Source organism: Ptiloglossa arizonensis, chromosome 9 (genome assembly GCF_051014685.1).
Source record: "Ptiloglossa arizonensis isolate GNS036 chromosome 9, iyPtiAriz1_principal, whole genome shotgun sequence".
NCBI lineage: Eukaryota > Metazoa > Arthropoda > Insecta > Hymenoptera > Colletidae > Ptiloglossa > Ptiloglossa arizonensis.
In genome coordinates this window covers 8,115,002-8,134,729 of record NC_135056.1, presented here as the reverse complement: position 1 = coordinate 8,134,729, position 19,728 = coordinate 8,115,002, and the positions used below count along the sequence as shown (strand labels likewise).

The following is a 19,728-nucleotide window of genomic DNA, read 5'->3' as shown; positions in this document are numbered from 1 at the left end:
AGACAGTTTATGAAACTAAAACGATGCCTTGAAAATGCGATAAAGTGCAAATAATATGCTATATATTTTTTAAATAAACCTTCTAAAACAATTAATAATAGAGTTTTTTGTATTTTAATTTTTACCTCGGGCGTCTTACGAATTTTTCGTTGAACCCTTTGTAACAAGGAACGTTTCTTGTTAATTTGTTCTACGTTTTCGTAAGCTGCCACGTTTTCTGAAAGAACAGTACCTGACTGTTAATGTTAATCAGAAAATTGCACACCGTAGAAAGCGAATTAACCATTTACATACATTTATTAACAAAACCAGGTTTATTTTAAATACAGTTTGTACGATACCAGCTAATGCGACTACAATGAATATCACAGCATTTCTCAGGTAGACATTCTGAATGTCAGTCTCAGTAACTTAAAAGTATTAATCAACTAAACGCTACTCTTATGTCTAATTGAGTAGTGAGTAAATGATGAGTACTCATCCCAGTTAATGATCATTGTTCCGAGTTGGTGTGTAGTTCATATTAAACAAAAATATGTTTCGACACAAAACATATGTTAAATCTGCGCTACACCGTGAAGTAAACAGCCATCATCCAACGTGTTAGCATTCTACGTCTAACGGGACATGACTATGTATAAATTTGTTACAATTAATGTTACAATTACGATTTCCTTACGATACAACACGAAACACGTCAAAATAAACGAATCCTTCCAGATAAAAACTGAAGACACTAATATATTTACGACATTTCACAAGAGAATACAATAACCGACCGAAACACGTAACTTTCTAATCTCAAATTTTACGTATATTGCAATTAATTAAACACGCTAAGAAGATACTAAGGACTAATTTAATTGTTCGAGCCAGGTGAATACGCTTACGAATTTATTATCGTGGATCTCAGTTTTTAAATGGAACTTTCAGCCGTTGCTCGTGAAATAATTAATCTCATTAGTTTGAAGCAATAATTGAAGAAATACTTACATTATAGATCGCTCTTTAATAAAAATAGTCAACCGATATCACAATTACTGTCTTAAGAAAAATAATTATTGTAAATGTAAGTCGATTCGAACGTATGACATTATGATACAGAAAGTAATGTACACGTTGTTTACGAAGCACCAATTGTAAAATTCTACGAACGCTTTCTTAGCCCTGATAAAGAGAAAACTTCACGACGAAAAAAAAAGAGCGGTTCTGTTATATTGAAATACGGACAGTTAATTATTTGTAGTCGGTAATCACGATCGTGAATCGTACGCAACGTGCACCAATTTACATATGAAAATATATATATATATACATCATTCTTCTTCCCCGCGACAATGAGAAAATAATCTCTTCGATCGATACATTCTATTGGCGCCTTAAAACGGAACAAAGGCAGTGCAGCTTTAATGACTGGCAAATTTGATTATCCGGTTGTTCCTGCTATTCATTCGACTCCGGTCTCCGTTAATTTGTCCAGGCAATCGTACGATTTCGATTGAATGATGTATCTGTAAGGTAATAATATTTTCGTTAGAACGATGAAAATTAAAATACAAATCTTAAGATAAAATTATGGTACGGTTAAGCATATTGGTAAATTCAAACGCGAATAATATTTATGCAAACTTAAACACGCGCGACAAGTTATTTAATACATCGTAATTACTCAAAGATCATTTACTATTTTTCTCAAATTTATCATTTGTCCAATGCGAATGTTTAGAAATATTTGAAAATTTTACCGGTACTGTCTTGCGCTAATGTGTCGTATATATTTTTAACAGTGCTGTCAATTCTTGGAGGATTATCATTTGAATGATTTTATCGCACAGCAAATTATTGAATACTTCAAAAATTGTTTTATATACATAAATTACGCGCCCATTTATGGTATTAATAAAAAAATTTATCCGCACCTCTGTTTGAAAAGCTCCATTAGTACCAAATTTTCGGTATAAAATTTTTATTAAAAAAGCAGACTATTTAGAGAAACTGTTACTAATTTAAACAATCTGTTATTCATGGAAGCATACAGATAGTTTTCAAAGTGTTTTGCCATTACCAGCGTATTCTACTAACAACATTGATAAAAAAATGTACAAACATAGATTCGCAAATGCTTTCTTGCCCAATTACAAACGTATGCATGTTAGTGTAGAACAAATACTAGCGGTTAAATAGTAAATAATGTTGAGAATGACAATATTGATTAAATTTATATTTTTCATTCCAGAAGCCCGCTTGAAATGCTAACATGCAATTTGAAAAAGCTATAACTTAAAAATAGAACTTCATATTTTTATATTAGTTTCTGTACGTTACGTTATTCTTGAACAATTCAATCACTTATTTCGTATACCAACGAGAATCCTAATAAAAAATCATACTTGGACTATATTTGTTACAATACTCTTCCACAAAGATAACGCTTGCAGATCTATGTTTACAAAATATTTTATCAATAAAATTAGTAAATTATGCCAATAGTTAAACCAAACAATTTACAAACATATTATGTACAGTTTGCTCAGCTCGCTAGCTCATTGAACCCAAGAGACCCACCCCAAAGCAGTAATCGGTTAAAGGTGTTACAAAGTGCTACTTAAGAACGTAGTATTGGGTTGTTGGGAAAGTCATTTCGTTTTCCAAAACGGAGAACGTATAATCTAGTAAACTATTTATACACTCTAAAAAAATCGTATCTCATTTTCACAAAAAAAAAAAAGAAAAAACGAAATGACTTTCCGAACAAGCATAAATAAAGCAAAGCACCAGAACTAACCCAAAGTTACAAACAACAACAATTCTATCGCCTGTGACACAACCGTTTGTGCGTCGGGTCCCTCCGACCCACGTGAAGGATCATTTTGCCTGCCTTGGCAGCCTTGAACGTTTGCAAGGCCCTGGCGTGGGTCAGTCCGTTCATCGACACTCCGTTGATCGCCAGAATCTCATCTCCTACTTTGAGAGTACCGTCTTCGGCTGCTTGACCACCGGCCATAATGTCCTTCACGAATATGCCCATCGATCCTTTGTTGCTGTCCGATCCACCAACGATCGAGAAGCCCCATTTCTTCGAGGCGCTCTTCTCCAAAGTGATCGTCAACAGATCCATCGACAGACTAGTCGCTCTGCGCGAACAGGAGACCGGATTCGTGTCGCGTTTCCGGACCACGTAGAACTTCCTCATGCCAGTCATCTTCTGATCGGACTCTTTCTTCGCAGTGAGCTCGCTGTCGTTTTCCAAGCGCTCCATTACACCCGCGGACACATAGTTACCGTCCTTCGTCAACGCTCCAACCACTTTGCACTTGGACTCGGCCATCAATCGATCCACGGAAGCTGCAACGTCCGTCTTCTCGTCCTTCAACGTCCACACCTCGGAGTCGCTTCGTGTGCGGACCAAAATGTCACCCCATGTGTCGCTCCACGTGTCACCCAGCTCTTCCCCGAACGTGAAAGTCGGTTCCCTGGCTATTTGCAACTCGACCGTACCCAGACAGCTACGAAGAGCATTTCTAGCCTCCATGATCGACATACCGCGCAACCTGCGCCCGCAAACGCGCACGATCTCGTCACCGATACGAAACTGCTTCGATCTGGCCGCTTCTCCGTACGTGTCCATCTTCGAGATCACGTAGAAAGGTCTGGCAGCTTCCCTCCTCTCCACAGAGATACCCAAACTACCTGGTTTCTCCACGGAGAGCTTCATGGTCTTCAGTTCACGACGCACCAAAGTCTTCGCTGGTGTCTGGCTGGGTATTGCTGACGGATGACCGATCTTCGTTGTCTGGATGGATCTTTTCGCCTTGTTCCTCGTGTTCGCGTTATCGGAACCGTCCAACTCCATGTTGGATCGAGACCTCTTCGGACTGTAATATTGCAACGGGTTGTTCACGATTGTCGTGTTGATCTTCGTTGCGGGGGGACTGTCCTTGCAGGGCGAGGCAGCGTTCTCCAATAAATTCACTGCACTCGGCGAGGCGTTTGCGTGCTTCCGTGACTTCAACGGTATGTGAGATCTGGTCTCTTTCTGAAGGTTCTGTAGCTTCACCGCCTGCGACAACGGCACCGGTCGTTCCGATTTCACGAACGGCCTCTTCTCCGGTATCCTGGAGAGTTCGTGGTTCGTGGAACTGGAGAACGTTTTCGACGTACCAGAGTTCAACGGATGTTCAACGATGGACGTTTTCGATGTGGCAGTGTCACACTTTGGCAAGGTGTTCGCGTCGGATTTCCCGTACGGGGACACGCAGCTCATCTGGAACTCCGCAAACCCTTCGAAGGTATCCTCGTCGCAGCTGTCCGTGTCCTCCCCTTCGGATATCAGCGCGGTCGTGTCTGTTCTCACGGATTCGTTCAGAAGACTGTTCCCGATTACGATGGTCTCGTGGCAGGACGGTCCTGCCTCGGTTTCCTCGGTACCTGTCGTCGCGTCTCTCTTCTTCGGTGTGCTGACCGGTAACGATAAATCGATACCGTGGTAATCGTCCGACGTTATGGAGAAGCTACGGGGCTTCAGCATCGCTGGTACAGAGTTCTCGCTATCCGGAGAGTCGGCTCCAGCTCGGGTGCTGTCGGAATCGTAACCACTCTCGTCGCAGCCCAATCGTAAATTGTTCATCAAGTCTTCCAGGCCAGTTGTGGTGCAAGGTCTTTGAGCATCCGTTCTGTAAACAAGAACGAATGGTTTTACGTGTTCGTTAGTTCATTTGAATACTGTCAAGATTGTATTCGAATTACTGTTATATCGATACTCTTATATTGATACTGTTAAGATTGTATTCGAATTACTGTTATATTGATACTCTTATATTGATACTGTTAAGATTGTATTCGAATTACTGTTATATTGATACTCTTATATTGATACTGTTAAGATTAAATTCAAGTTAACGAAATTTCTGTCTGTCTTTACGCGTCTCTGAAGTATCTTATCGTCGATATCACAATTCAGTATTAATCCTTTGCAGTCGTATTAAATTTTGACATGGGTGTCGTACTGTTCAGTTTACCTTGAAAATCGACCAGTACCTTTCAAGGTATAATTTACTTTGAAAAAGCAGTGTATAACATTAGCAGTACATAACATTTAAAATTATGAAGGATAAACAAGATTTGTCGATTCTTTTGTGAACTTTAGATATATGTTCATACAACAATGTGTTCTAATGTAATGTTTTTTATGTAAAAATTATATTTCATAGTTCTCCATCGTGTGGTATCTTTCAAAACAGTCCTGTATGTCCTTTTCGACCACATGTATTGCAGAAATAATTAGTTTGGTGTCTTCCGTTCTTAATCTTTCTGTTTGAACATACAGAACAATCTTTACTTTTTACATCTTCGTAGTGCCGCAATATATGCAATTTTCCATTAAACCTTTCCTCTTTACTGGATTCCGTTATCTCTAATAGGAGCACCGTATTGCTTCGTGAACAGATTCTTTAGACATTCAGGTTCGTTCAGGAAAGTGTAAATTGATACATAGTTGAATAAAGTATAAGATTAGTACGGTTCCTTGTTGTAGTGGCTGAGAGCAGACATACGACCGTAAAGGGTTAATCTACGGTGTTTTAAAGATACACTTGTAACAATGATAATACAAAACTTGCACACCTTGTGGTGAATCTAGAATATAACGCATACGAAACATCAAACTTTCCATAAAGATCTTAACAACAACATGGCGCTATAAACTCAGCAATAGAAATGTCAGGAACGTTACAATAAGACTGATCCAAAAGTAGTCAAATTTGACACTCTAGAGACACTGTAAAGTCATCAAATTCAACTTGCTCCGAATGCTTACTTTTCTGTATATTTAAAGATACATTTACAGCAATGATAATACAAAACGTACACACCTTGTGGTGAATCTAGAATATAACGCATACGAAACATCAAACTTTCCATAAAGATCTTAACAACAACATGGCGCTATAAACTCAAGAATAGAAATGTCAGGGACGTTACAATAAGACCGATCCAAAAGTAGTCAAATTTGACACTCTAGAGACACCGTACACTTAACAAATTGAACTTGTTCCGAATGCTAATCGTTCTGTAGGTTACGTATCCAAAAGAAATCCTCACCTGTAGCATTCGCTGGTACTCGAACGCGTGTTGAAAAGATTCTTCTTAATGTTGTTCAGCTGACTGCTGAGAAACTCTCTCGTCTGCGTCGAGACGCTGTTTTTGCTACCGTCTGACGCCGACCGACTGGATCGTTGTTTCGGGCTCGCGCTTCTCCTCACACTGTCCAAAGTTTCCCTGGCGAAAGTGGATCCTTCTTGCGTTTTCAGTATGTCCTGGTTTTTCAGTATGTAATCCAGAACCCGTTGTTGCTCCTGTAGGTCCTGGATGCTGCGACTGATCTGTTTCTTCTTCTCGTGCAACAGTGAACCGCGGCCCAGTCGGCTGTCGTCGACGCTGCCACGATACGGTCCATTTTTGATAGCCCCCTCGCTCAACGCTTTCTCCATTGGATAGTGGCTGATGCAGGTGACGTCTTCTTCTTGGATCGTCACGTTCCTCGTGGATACGTCACCGCCCATAAGGTTGTTGTTTCGTTCGGTGCTCCTGAACAAGTTTCGCAAGGACTCGACTCTGGAGATTCTCTTTGGCTTTGGTAATTCCGGCGATCCACTGGCAACCTGAACCAAGGTGTTACGGTTAACGCTAAGACGGACGTTCGCTTTATAAATTTTTATCAATTCGTTGCTATAAATCGCCGCGATAAATCCGTAACGTTATCTCTGTTCGTCGATGTATTATTTATTCGCTCACTTTCGTACGAGTTTCATCCGAATGAGATCTCTACGCCGGGGATTCTTTAGCAACACTCGAGTCGCTGTATTTCAGCCAGGAAAGATCAGGCACAAATTGATAAAGGCCGCGATGAAAAATTTATACGAGCTCGGTGTGTTACTCAGTCAGTGAAAACAAATCGACCTAATTATTTCGTTAAGTGCTAATTAATTGGGTCAGAAGCAAATCGCGCACGTGGAAAGTATGGAATATTTACCTTTTCTTTCTCGTCCGTTGGGTTGCCACTACTTTTCCGATTCGGGCTCCATCGTCTTCTTCGGCCCGAAACCGAAAGCAACTCCGAACTATCCGATCTCTTCAGCTGATCCCATCTTCGACCTACTTTCCTTCCCCATGTCGAAATTCCTGCGATGCAAATAATGTTTACACGTTAATATTTGTTCCGTGGCGACCTACCGTTATGCTACGGAATACTCTGTATTCGAATAATTATTAACTAGTCGGTTCGCCGACGAGTAACATCGTTTCCCCGAATGATCAGTGTCAAGTTTTCCATTCCATTAACTCGTAAACAGCGTCGTTATTTTTTACACCACGGATAAACGGGACCGGTGTAGAAAGTACCGGGAACGTTGATCTATTTTAATTGAAAAACGCGAAGCATTAGTCGTATTTTAAATTTTCTAATCGATAACCGCCGATAAATATTCCAACGCGTATCCAACACCGAGTAAAAATCAACCGCACAACGTTGCGCGTGGCACTAAACGAAACCGAAGTTAATGGACGTTCTTTATTAATAATCGCAGCCAGCGTTAACTGCTTATTACATTATTAATTACTATCAATTTCGCATGAAATTTAGTGCGTTAATTCAGAAGCGGCTATCGAGTGTACGTTAAACGTGCTTGTAACGCTTCGTGATTTTAACGAGAGAATGAAAACCACGAAGGCTAACCGAGGCAACGAGGAAAGTTAGAAAACGTACGAACGAGTGGACAATGTAAACGTTTACTTAAGAAAGTGGAGGAAGATGATTTATTCCGATGCAGGAGAAAAAAAAGAAAAAAGAAAAAAAATACAAACCATAAAATATGAAACACATGGCCAATATATTTTATCGAGAGTACGATTGCAAACTTGATTTACATTTATCGAAACTTTGGAAGTGGCGCTCGTTTCCGTTACCCAAATTCGAACTTTGTTATCTACCAACGATTCTTCTTCGAATCTATCGAATATTTGTTGTTCAACGGTGTACAACGCGTAATTTCTTTTACACAGAAGAAAGGTTTACGTTTCTCGTAAAGTTACCTTTACGATTGGACACGCAAGACTGCGTTGATGGCGGTTTCTGCGAGTCGCCTGCATTTTCTTTGACCGGCGCTTGCACCAGTTCGTCGTTTTCGTTGTGAATCTTCTTTTTAGTCCGCTCTGAATTTTCATCCACGACTGCCAGAGACGCAGTTCCATCCTGAGATAACGGCGTGGCCGAAACTAGCTGCGGACTGGTATCAGAGGCCTGACGTTTGAACAGACGCATCGCGATAGCCTGGAAAAAAAAAGGTGACGCCGCGATTAGGGAACTGAATGCTCCGATAAAATTGAACGAGACTAAAATAACTCTTCCTTTCAACAACTTATCGAATGCAGCGAAACTTGTCGAACATTTATAACCGAGGAAGATCGAATTTTCCTCGATTTTCGTTTGAAGCTCAAATTTCGTGATTTGATTTCGTCACAAGCTCGTTTAATTTTCCCATGGAACGCAAAAATCAAAATTAAAAGCACAATTTATTTCTTTACTAACCGTGCTTACGAATGTACGCAAAAATTGAATAAAGAGACGAAAGATTTTACGAAATTGTCCATAGAAACTGAACAATATTTGCAGCTTGTATTTTCTTTAATTCGAACGTCTGGAATAATATTATTGCACCAGTTCGAGTACAGTAGAAGCTAAAAAAAAGGTCAATGGAGTGTACGAAATGTATTTTTAATAACACGTGTACAAACTGATATCGATTGATACTAATGAAAATGTTTTCGCTTGTAGCTTCTTGCAGATCTCGATACAGAAATCGTTCAGATTTGCTGGAAAGATTGCTGTACAGGTTTGTACGATCGGTATTGTAAATCTGACGACCAATGCTTTGCTACAAATACAATCACGAATGAATACAATCACGAATGAATACAATCACCGACAATCGATACTCTTCAACACAGAAGAACAGTCACAGACCTGATCTACAGATTTAAAACTTTTAACGAGAGATCCCTTACGGCCTTGATCCGCGCAAAACTATTCCTGACTAGTGATAGTTAAACTATGTTTGCTCATAGTGACCCCGTTAATAGAATCTGCAACTTAACGAACAGATAGTCTTTTCTTCGACGAGTTCTTTTGAACACTATTAACACTAGATTTACCAACCAGTCAGAATAACTGGTTCCAACTGTTTTTGTAATAAAATTCACCTTAAATTCTTTAGCTTGTTTTCTGAAGACTTTTCTATTCTACACGCGTAATTAATTTTATAAATTCCTCTTTTTTCTCAAAGATTGATTCTTTTTTTAAATACACATGAGGTATATCTCAACATTCCGAAATCTATCGATAGTTCTCTTGTTAACTCATTCACGATATGAAGATGTTACACGATGTACAGGTCAAGCTGACGTTCTTCGAGACCTATCAAAAATATAGAGAAAGACTTGAACGTGGTCGTTGAAAGAAGTGGTCGTCTTGTTAAAGAAGCACTCGTTGACCAGTATAACGATAGATTAATTCCACTAAATCCTCCGAGTACATTAACTTTATCGCGGCGTAGTGTTAATCCCATTCGCAGTCGAGATAAATCGCTGAACGAACATTTCAAACGCGACTCGTTGAGCGAAAAAGAATCTAGCGATCCATTTCTCTGAAATCGTTCGCAGAATGTCGAACAAAAGTCCCAAAAAAATTCCACGCTCGCGATCCGAACACGAGGAAATGTTCCAACAAATGCAGGAAGCGTCGTACACTTTCCCTGGGAAGTGAAAAAAGAAAATGGAGAAAGGAGCCGAGCACCAAAATGGGGAATCTCTCGAGCCACAAAAAAGGGCACCGAGAACGTCCAATCATCGCGATGAGAGGCAAGAAGTTCGGTAAAAGCCTGGATCATCGAACGATCACTTTCCCAGCATACCAGGGACGTTTAGCAACGTTTCCTGCAAGTTGTCCGGGGAACGAAAGAAGGAGAAGTACTCTCCTACTCGCGGTAACCTTATCACTACCACGCTTACGCCTTTGCGGTCGATCATGCGTGCACCAATCCTAGCTTCGAGTTACATCCACCTATATCGAACGTCGTCTCGAAAACGACTGATCGCAATGCCCACGGGGCCTCACGGATTGTAGCAATCGTTCGTGCACCGCCGGTAACCACGGTGCGTTGTTCAGGATTTCGTAATCTTTTAACCGTGTCCTTTTATTTTTCGCTTCTTTTTCACGCTTCTCCCTTGTCACTTCTTTCAACGACCACGTTCAAGTCTTTCTCTGTATTTTCGATAGGTCTCTCGAAGAACGTCAACTTGACCTGTACATCGTGTAACATCTCCATATCGTGAACGATTATTTTATAGGTAAAATAAAAGGGATTCAGTGCAGATCAAAACAAATAGGAATATTGTATGATTTTTATAAATATTATTATGATACGAGTTGAGAGACAGAAGACTTTGGATGAATAAAAATGTCTGAAGATGTAGACGAGGTTAACAGGTTAGAAAGAAAGTAATGTTACAAGAAAATTGCTCGAGAAAAATTCTCTTGTACATCGTGTAGCATCTCCATCTCGATCATAATAATGAACGATTATTTTATAGATAAAATAAAAGGGATTTAGTGCAGATCAAAACAAATAAGAATATTGTATAGTTTTTATAGATTGTGTTACGATACGAATTGGGAGACAGGGGACTTTGGATGAATAAAAATGTCTGAAGATGTAGACAAGGTTAACAGGTTAGAAAGAAAGTAATGTTACAAGAAAATTGCTCGAGAAAAATTCTCTTGTACATCGTGTAACATCTCCATATCGTGAACGATTATTTCATAATTAAAATAAAAGGGATTCAGTGCAAATTAAAACAACTACGAATATTGTATGATTTTTATAGATTTTGTTACGATACGAGTTGGGAGACAGAAGACTTTGGATGAATAATAATGTCTGAAGATATAAACGAGGTTAACAGGTTAGAAAGAAAGTAATATTATAAGAAAATTGCCCGAGAAAAATTCTCTTCCTGTATTTGTCACAGAGATCGTAGAATTGTTCTCTCGAATTGAACTTGATTTAATGTACACACTTTAGAACCGAATTAATGAAAGAATTTTAAAGAGAGTTTGATAACATAGCCCGTTAACGTAATTGGGCTCTACAAAAGAAACGAAAGGGTAACGAAATGTATATTTAAAGTAACAGAGAGATTACATAAACCTGCTGCGGGAACAACACCGGCGGTTCCACTGCACACGAAGGTGGAATTGCATAATAAAATATGTTTCCAGCGCGAGACGTACACAGATGAATATTTCGAATAAAGAGAATCATAATTCCCGACAGGAACAAACCGTATGCACGTGATTAATCGAGAACCAAGTCGCGAGCAAAAGTGAAAGGTCACTAGTGGATATTAAGGACATTATTAAGTACGTTTGAACCACACCGTTGCAAGAGAGACATTGTAACGTGGTGTGCACGTTTTGTGAATCACCGGCCCGGTGAAAATTAATACACGATATTACTTCGTATTATCGGCGTCGAGATCGAAGTGTACCGTCTAATCGTTTACGAGATCGTCGCGAGTGTGAAGTATAAATTCACACTGACCAACCATTGCACTCTAACAGGAGAAAGATTGATACTTTATCTTTACTTTCATCGAGATGATTCGCGGATTTATGGATCGTTGAAGCGACTCGTGGCCTTGGATCAGGTGCCGATTTTGCTTGAAAATACCAGCGAATCGCACTGCTTTCCTTGGGACAACTACAATTGTGTATAACACTTGCGTTGATAGATCGTTACGTCACGTAGTCGATTCGTTTACGAATACGTTGATTCTTCCACGAATGGTTAATTTTTAGAACAACGATCTCGAATATCTCGAGTGATAATCAACGTCCTAATCTGCACTAATTTAATAACGATAACAATCGCACTAGGTACTATGCGTTCCGGGTAGAAAGTATTTTATATTGTACAGTATGCGCTCTAGACACGATCACTGTAATCAACTAATACGCTAACTGCACGTGCTCCAGATACTGGGTATCCTGAATATTAAGTTCTCCAGATAGGTATCCTTGATTCTAGCTGCTCTAGATAGTAGGTGACCTGAGCAGCGAATGTTCCAGATACAAACACTAAATACCACCGATACCAGTTTCGAGTCTTTTAGAAACTAGAGCAACCCTTCGCGTCTGTGTCTTCGAGTACGCTTAGATGTCGAGAAATCTGTATACCGGACGTACCTAATTAGATATTAGATACTTCGGATGGTTAGGTGCTGTGAAATACTAATTCGAAGCTGGACGATTATCTACTTTGTTAACTTCGATGCTCGATATAAACGTTCGCTATTGTGGAAGCTCCGATGTGCTAACAGACTGTGAATAATACTATTATTGAAAACTGTGTACAAACGCCCTAGATTGTTACAAGTAACGTTATCAGAAAAACATGTAGCTTTACAAAGATAAATTTTACTTTACAATTCATGTTTCCAGAAGAAGGTTATTTTCTCGCTACACTATCAACAACTGTAACTTTGAAGAATTGATTAAGAACTGATTAAGAATCGATTAAGAACTGATTAAGAACTGATTACGAACTGATTAAGAACTGATTAGTTTCGTAAAAATCATTTCAACCGTTTAGACACAATCCTGTTAACAAACGTACTCGTGTAGGTACATACGCATATTTGGAATAAATTCGAAAATCGTTAAATAGTCTTAAAAAGTATTTTTACGAAGAAACGATCAAACGATTAGAGTACTTCCTCCTTTGTAAGTGAGAAAGTAAAACGAAAAGAAACTAACGAAGCTTTGCATCAGGCTCCCGCGTAGAAGAAACCCCAAAGAGCTCCTTATTCGGTGATCTTTTAATTCAACGACTGTTCAAAACCACGGAAACAACGTGTGTAGAAATAACACCTGCATTTCCCAATATTATTCAAAACTTATTATCCACAAACCTACAAATCTCTTTCTAACAACATAGACGCATTTAAAAAAATAACAACACAGGTGCATTTGAAACAATTCGATCAAATAATTCGATATTCTCATAGAAATTACATTTTTCTCTCTTAATTAATACCGTTTTTACATCTGAACAATCTATCGAAAAAAGAACCAACAGGATGACACTTAAAAGAATGAAAATAATTTCCCAACAATATTTCAACCTTTCTCGAAACATTTAAGAAGACTGGTCTCGTTTTCGGTACAACAATCGTGTAATTTTTTTTTCTAAAGGGAAAGATAATCTGTCCCGCTTGGTGATTCGCTCGCTCGAAACGCGAGTCACCCGTTAGATCGACAGCACCGATGAAACGATCCGGGACCGGAGAAGAGAGAACAGGGTGTGGAGACAGGGGAAAAAGTGCTTGTAGTGTGCCCACGTGTGTCTCGAGCCGGCCGTATAAGTGCATATCACATACGCCACATGCCGTGCGTTTTTCCGGGACGAAGCGTGCACGGGAGCTCGCGCGAAAACGGCCGCGCTCCTCGCGCTGCAGCAGAGCGCACGTAGACGTTGAGTGGCGCGCATCCGGTCCCGATTAACGCTCGATGGAAAAATACGCGAGCTGTACGCGAAATCGAAACGCAATACCAGCCGAATAGGGACCGGTTCGAGAATTTCGTAGGCCGTATCGAAACCAGCCGGGATCGGTTCGGGCCTGGTACGAACCACTCGGAGAACAGTAATGGCATTACTAATTAACGCAAATTTAACGAGACGTTGTCGAAAGCCGTGCAACGGGCACAGATACCGACTTGTTTCGTAACGATAAAGAAAACACACCGATCGGAATAATCAGAGCAGCGGTTCTCAAGTATTTTAGACCACGATCGACGTTCACGGTTTTGAACATTTCAATTTGAGAGCGTAGAGACTGGAATTCTTTTTTTTTCGAATAGATGGTGAACGAGAGCAACCCGTTTAGTCGATTAATGATTCTTCTTTTCAAAATGAAATATTTCATCGTAGAGTAACGAATCGATATTTTTATCTAGATAACAATTTTCATCTTTACTGGGCATCAAAGAGACTTTTCTATTTTATAGTTTACGTAGGTGCTGCCTGTGAAGATTTAGCGTACAGGAACTCGAGACTGAAATTTTGTTTAATAAATTAGTATAGTTTTGTATAGGTTTAATAAATTCTATATTTTAACGTTCCGTTGAACAGTCTAGACACGTGAGTCATCTACCTAAATATTTAACTATTCATACGTATAGCTATTTGGTTATCGATAATCATTTTTCCACTAATTATATATGTATATATTATTTTTGCGTGTTCGATAAATTCTACGTTACTCTTATACTTTTTATATGTTCGTTCTATTCCATGAATCTATGTATTTTGAAAGATATTTGTCAGGTAGTATAAATAATACGATTTCTAGAGATACGAATTCCTTTATCCTTTATATTTTCCTGATGAAAATAAAAGTAAATTATCTCGCATCATTCTTTCTTTGTAATCGATTTACATGAATTTACATTGCAATTCTCCCCAAATAACGTATTTCAACGTATCGTTACTCGCGATGCATATTCTAAACGAAAAAGATCGACAGTTTACGTCGATAGAGCGTTTTGTAACTTTCTATATCGTTTTGTGAAATTAAAAGCCAATGTACACTTTCCCTGTGTACTTGGACAAGAGACGAAAATTCGTACAAGGTTCTTGAGCGTTTTAATCGGCCAATGGACAATATTAGCGACTATTAATAAAATTTCTCTCGACTTTCGCTTGCTTGCACGAAGTTAGCATGCATTTTGTGCCATTATCTTAAGTCGAACAACGTTTCAGACTGCAAGGTAATCGCCACTTTTTGCGAACATCTTGTAACTTTTCTTGCCTATCCATGAACTAAATTTACACGATAATGGTCTTTCGATAGTGTATCAAGAAAGTGATTTGTAACATGAAAAATTATTAATCGAAAGGGTGACTGAGCAAAATTTATCGTACAACACGTATAGTTGAGCAGTGTAACAACGTCAACAAGTATCCGATAACTATTGTAATTATAGGTATACCTAAAAAATAAGGGACAAATTTAATAGTCATTTGCTCCTGTCAGTTATTTTTCGTCTGAAATATTATTTTTTGTACTCTGTACGCGATTCATAAATTTTCCTTTTTTGCGTCTTATATTTTCTACATCAATTTCGAGTACGGAGAATATTTAAAAAAAAGGGATTCGAAAACCTTAAATAAACATACTCGAAGTATCTAATCTAGAGAAGATATATTAAAATTCTTTAAAATGAGAACTTTCGAATAAAATTTACAAAGAATAAAAATTCCTGTATAAGATAAACAGTTCATATTACGTAAACTTTTACATTCGTAACAAAAACTAAATATTTACCACTTAGGGACTTGTTACGTTGGTAAATGTAAACAAATGTCCAATGAACTTTACTTATAGGTGTTATAAATACACTATTTATAGAATGTACACGTTAACTTATGAAATCGGTTACTTATACTCGCAAATAAAACCTATTACCATAAATAGAACGCGATAGTATCATTTATTTTATATAATTTTTTCCAACGAAAAAACTAACGTAACCGTTTCCGTGAAATTTATATTACACAAATTCGCAAATATTTCTACTAACGTAACGGTTTCCGTGAAATTTATATTACACAAATTTGCAAATATTTCTTCCACGAGAATAACATTTACAAAAGATTCCAATAGTAAAAACTTCGTTCCGATAAAAACACAGCGTAAACATATTTTTGAAAAGGATCCAAACGTACAAACAAATCACCAACAGAATCGAAAAGAAAATAAAAGTGTCCCGCTCGGATGAAAATATTTTCAACATTTACAGAATCGTGACAGCCACGACCATGAACCTTCTCTCGAAGAACAATCTTCTCGCCATCGCGACTGTGCGAATGTAATAGGTTGTTCAATAAGTTATATTGAACGATAAAGATATTATTATATGTAGTTTTATCGAACGATAAAGTAACACACAAATTGAAAATACTTTCCGTTCCGTACCTGTCACACGTCAAACGCCACGTCAGTTTTCTATATTTAAGAAAGTCGATATTTGTTCGAACCGTGATAGAAAAAGTTGAAATATTCTCTAATTCCTCGATATACTTATTACTATATAGTATGTTTAACGAGAGTAACGCTATTTAAAAATTTAGCATTAAATTTCACGCCCTGTAAACGCCTTAGAGAATTGTTGTAACTTCGGAGCATCGATCTCCAAAACTATGTAAAAGATTTTAACGCGTTTAACCCTCTGCACTCGAAGCTTTTCTGCTACCAGAAACTAGCACCTTGAAATCCTTCAAATTGTGTAATTGATTTCAAACGGAGCATTTACATTTCAATGTTTCACATACATATGTTTACATCTTACAAGAAAGGAGTAATTTTAATTTAAATTCCAAACCTCGATGGTTTTCAAATTGGAGAAAGTACACCCAATTAAGCGGGGATCGCCTCTCGAGTGGAAAGGGTTAAGATCTCGAATGAGTCGTCGAGAGCACACTCGAAAAATGTCCGCGTGCTCTCTTCGTGTATCACGCTCGGTAATAAGAACTCCCCGCGAGCTTATCCGAGAGCGTGGCACGTCCCCGATTAAAGAACCACCGCGACATTGGGCCCCGTGTAACGTACGAGGCGACGGTCCCCCATAAAGCAACGTGGTTTATCGTCACGATTCCGTGGAAACGCGGTGCGCAGCGAGGTGTAGCGTGACTAGAGCGAGCCAACGATTAAACGGCATCAAATTACAAAGAGTGGAAGGGCAGCACCCACGTCTCCTTTGAGAGAGCTCAGCGAGCCAGAACGAAGCCAGACGGCCGCACCGACTAACGGGCTTCCTCCTTGACTTTTCATTCATGCCACCGTCCCGAAAACTCGGTGCAGCACCCCACCTCCCACCCCTCCGTTCATTCCGGGGACCGACGGCCTCCTCTGTTTCCTCCAGAAATAGATGCATCAGGATGCCGCGTCTCGGACACCGGAAACAGTCGCTTCCCGTCGTGCCAGCTTCCCGTCGTACGCGTTCGTCTTTTATTTCTCTTTCATTTTTTTCCCGCCTTTTTTCTACACTTTTTCAACCGCCCACGCCCTTTCTTTCAACGTCGCTTCCCACGGAAAATTTTCGCCCCGGGAAACTGATCCGCTTCTGGCGGTTCTGTTTTATATTTCTTTCCCCCGTTATTTTTCTCAATTTCTTCTCAATTTTTTCTCAATTTTTTCTCAATTTTTTCTCAATTTTTTCTCAATTTTTTCTCCTGCCCTCCCACTTTGTTTAACGTCACTTTCTACGGAAAATTTCACCCCGAAAGAGGATCTGCTTCTGACGGTCGTTGTTCCTCTTCCCAGTGCACAGTGACTATAGTGTTTTATTTCTTCTTTTCTCGACATTTTTCTCAGTTCTTCTTCAATTTCTTCTGAATTTCTTCTGAATTTCTTCTGAATTTCTTCTCAATTTCTCCTCAATTTTTTCTCAATTTTTTCTCAATTTTTTCTCCCCTACCTCTTTTTTTCAACGTCGTTTTCTACGGAAAATTTCACCCCGAAAGAAGATCTGCATCTGACGGTCGCTGTTCCTCTTCGCAGTAACTATAGTGTTTCACTTCTTCTTTCCTCGCCTTTTTCCTCAATTTTGCCTCCCGGCTTCTATCTTTTTTCACCGCCGATTTTCACGGAAAATTTCACCCTGAAAAACAGTCTGCCTCTGGCAATCGAGGTTCCTTTCCGCATGACACCCCGGTCATTGTGTTTTATTTCTTTTACCGCTTTTTTTCTCAATTCTTCCTCAATTCTTTCTCAATTTTTTCTTAATTTTCTCTACCATCCTCCTCCTATTTCCATCGTAGTTTCTCATCTAAAATTTAACTCCGAAAGAGGATCTACTTCTGTCGATCGTATTCCACTTCGCGAAACACCCTGATCATCCTATTTTATTTCTCTCCCTGTCCTTTTTCTCAATTCTTCCTCAATTCTTTCTCAATTTTTTCTCAATTTTTTTTACTACCTTCCCCTTATTTTCATCGTAATCTCTCATGTAAAATTAGGCTCCGAAAGAGGATCTACTGCTATCGATCGTATTCCACTTCGCGAAACACCCTGATCATCCAATTTTATTTCTCTCCCCGTCCTTTTTCTCAATTCTTCCTCAATCTTTCCTCAATTTTTTCTATCACTCTCCCTCTATTTTCACCGTCGCTTTTCACGAAAACTTTGATCCCGAAAAACGGTCTGCTATTTTATTTCTCTTCCCGTCTTTTTTCTCAACGCTTCCTCAATCTTTCCTCAATTTTTCTACCACTCTCCCTCAATTTTCACCGTCGCTTTCCACGAAAACTTTGATCCCGAAAAACGGTCTGCTTCTGTCGGTCGCTGTTCCTTTTCACGGCGCACCGCGGCCCTCGGCAACCGACTGCTCACCTATTTCAAGGTAACGGTGCGAGATCATAGGTGACGCGAGATGCATTACAGTTATATACCTGGACGCATGCCGGACTTTAATTCTAGTCGACGTTTTAAACGCGCCTTCGAGCCGCGTGCGTGCGGTTCAACGAAGATGAAAAATCGGAACGGGGGTACACACCACGTTGCGCGTGTACACGCCGGGGTACCGTAAAATGTGAAATACGATGCTCGGGTCGGTTGGTCGCGAACCGACAGAACCGACAGAACCGACAGAACCGACAGAACCGACAGAACCGACCGAACCGACCGAACCGATCGAACCGACCGAACCGACCGAACCGACCGAACCGACCGAACCGACCGAACCGACCGAACCGACAGAACCGACAGAACCGACCGAACCGACCTAACCGACCTAACCGACAGAACCGACCGAACCGACAGAACCGACAGAACCGACAGAACCGACAGAACCGACGAGACGGTGCCCTTCGATGGAACTATTTAACGATTTCGATCGATGTTGAACATCCACGCAACCAACATTTGATTCTAGACCGGTTAAAGTGACAAATTGAGCGAAGATGGACCACGTTTGTGAAAACATCTCGAAATGCACGGTTTTGAAAATACTCGGTGTTAAATTAATACTCGATTTCTGTCGCAATATCTTTAGAAATAACGAAAGAGAAATATTGGGTTGTTCGGAAAGTCATTTCGTTTTCTTTTTGGCGAAAATGAAACACGATTTTCTTTAGAGTATATAAACATTTTATTAAATTATATATTCTCCATTTTGAACAACCCAATATAAAATCGTAAGCTCTATTTTTTTCTCGCTATTACGAGCGAAACGGACCGCTCGAATGGATGTTATATTCCGTTGACAAATCGATTCGTAATAATGAAATTATCGACTGTGCTAAAACGAGTTGACTTTTAGCAAAATTTTGTAACGTCAGGGTGTGATATTCACACACTCGACCACTTTCACTATAATAAAATAACAACGACACATTGCATCTTTGACAGATAGTTCGAGAAATGCTTAATCGGTTCGCCTCTCCCACCAGTTCGTTTCTTTCTGAATTACCCCGATTATTGTTATCAACGTGACCTCTCTTAACGTACAACGAGAGTGTACGTACAATGAAGAAACACAGTGGTCGAAATAATTTGATATTATACACGGTAGAGTATCAATTACTTATAAGAAACTGAATCGATTGCGTTCAAAAA

General features: G+C 39.4%; 1 protein-coding gene across 3 annotated transcripts in view; it reads right to left on the bottom strand.

Moving 5' to 3' along the window:
* Positions 1 to 284: 284 nt before the first annotated feature.
* LOC143151031 (uncharacterized) overlaps positions 285 to 19,728 on the bottom strand; it is a 45,201-nt gene continuing 25,757 nt past the window's right edge. For 2 of the 3 annotated variants that reach the window (XM_076319759.1, XM_076319758.1), the window contains exons 2-6: positions 8,089 to 8,326; positions 7,031 to 7,179; positions 6,100 to 6,659; positions 2,829 to 4,673; positions 285 to 1,511 (exon numbers count right to left, since the gene is read on the bottom strand). In XM_076319759.1, the coding sequence (XP_076175874.1) occupies positions 1,448 to 1,511; positions 2,829 to 4,673; positions 6,100 to 6,659; positions 7,031 to 7,179; positions 8,089 to 8,317 (2,847 nt within the window). In that variant the 5' untranslated portion in view covers positions 8,318 to 8,326 and the 3' untranslated portion in view covers positions 285 to 1,447. Of the gene's footprint in view, positions 1,512 to 2,785; positions 4,674 to 6,099; positions 6,660 to 7,030; positions 7,180 to 8,088; positions 8,327 to 19,728 lie in introns of all 3 variants that reach the window. The other variant, XM_076319760.1, reaches the window with a different exon arrangement.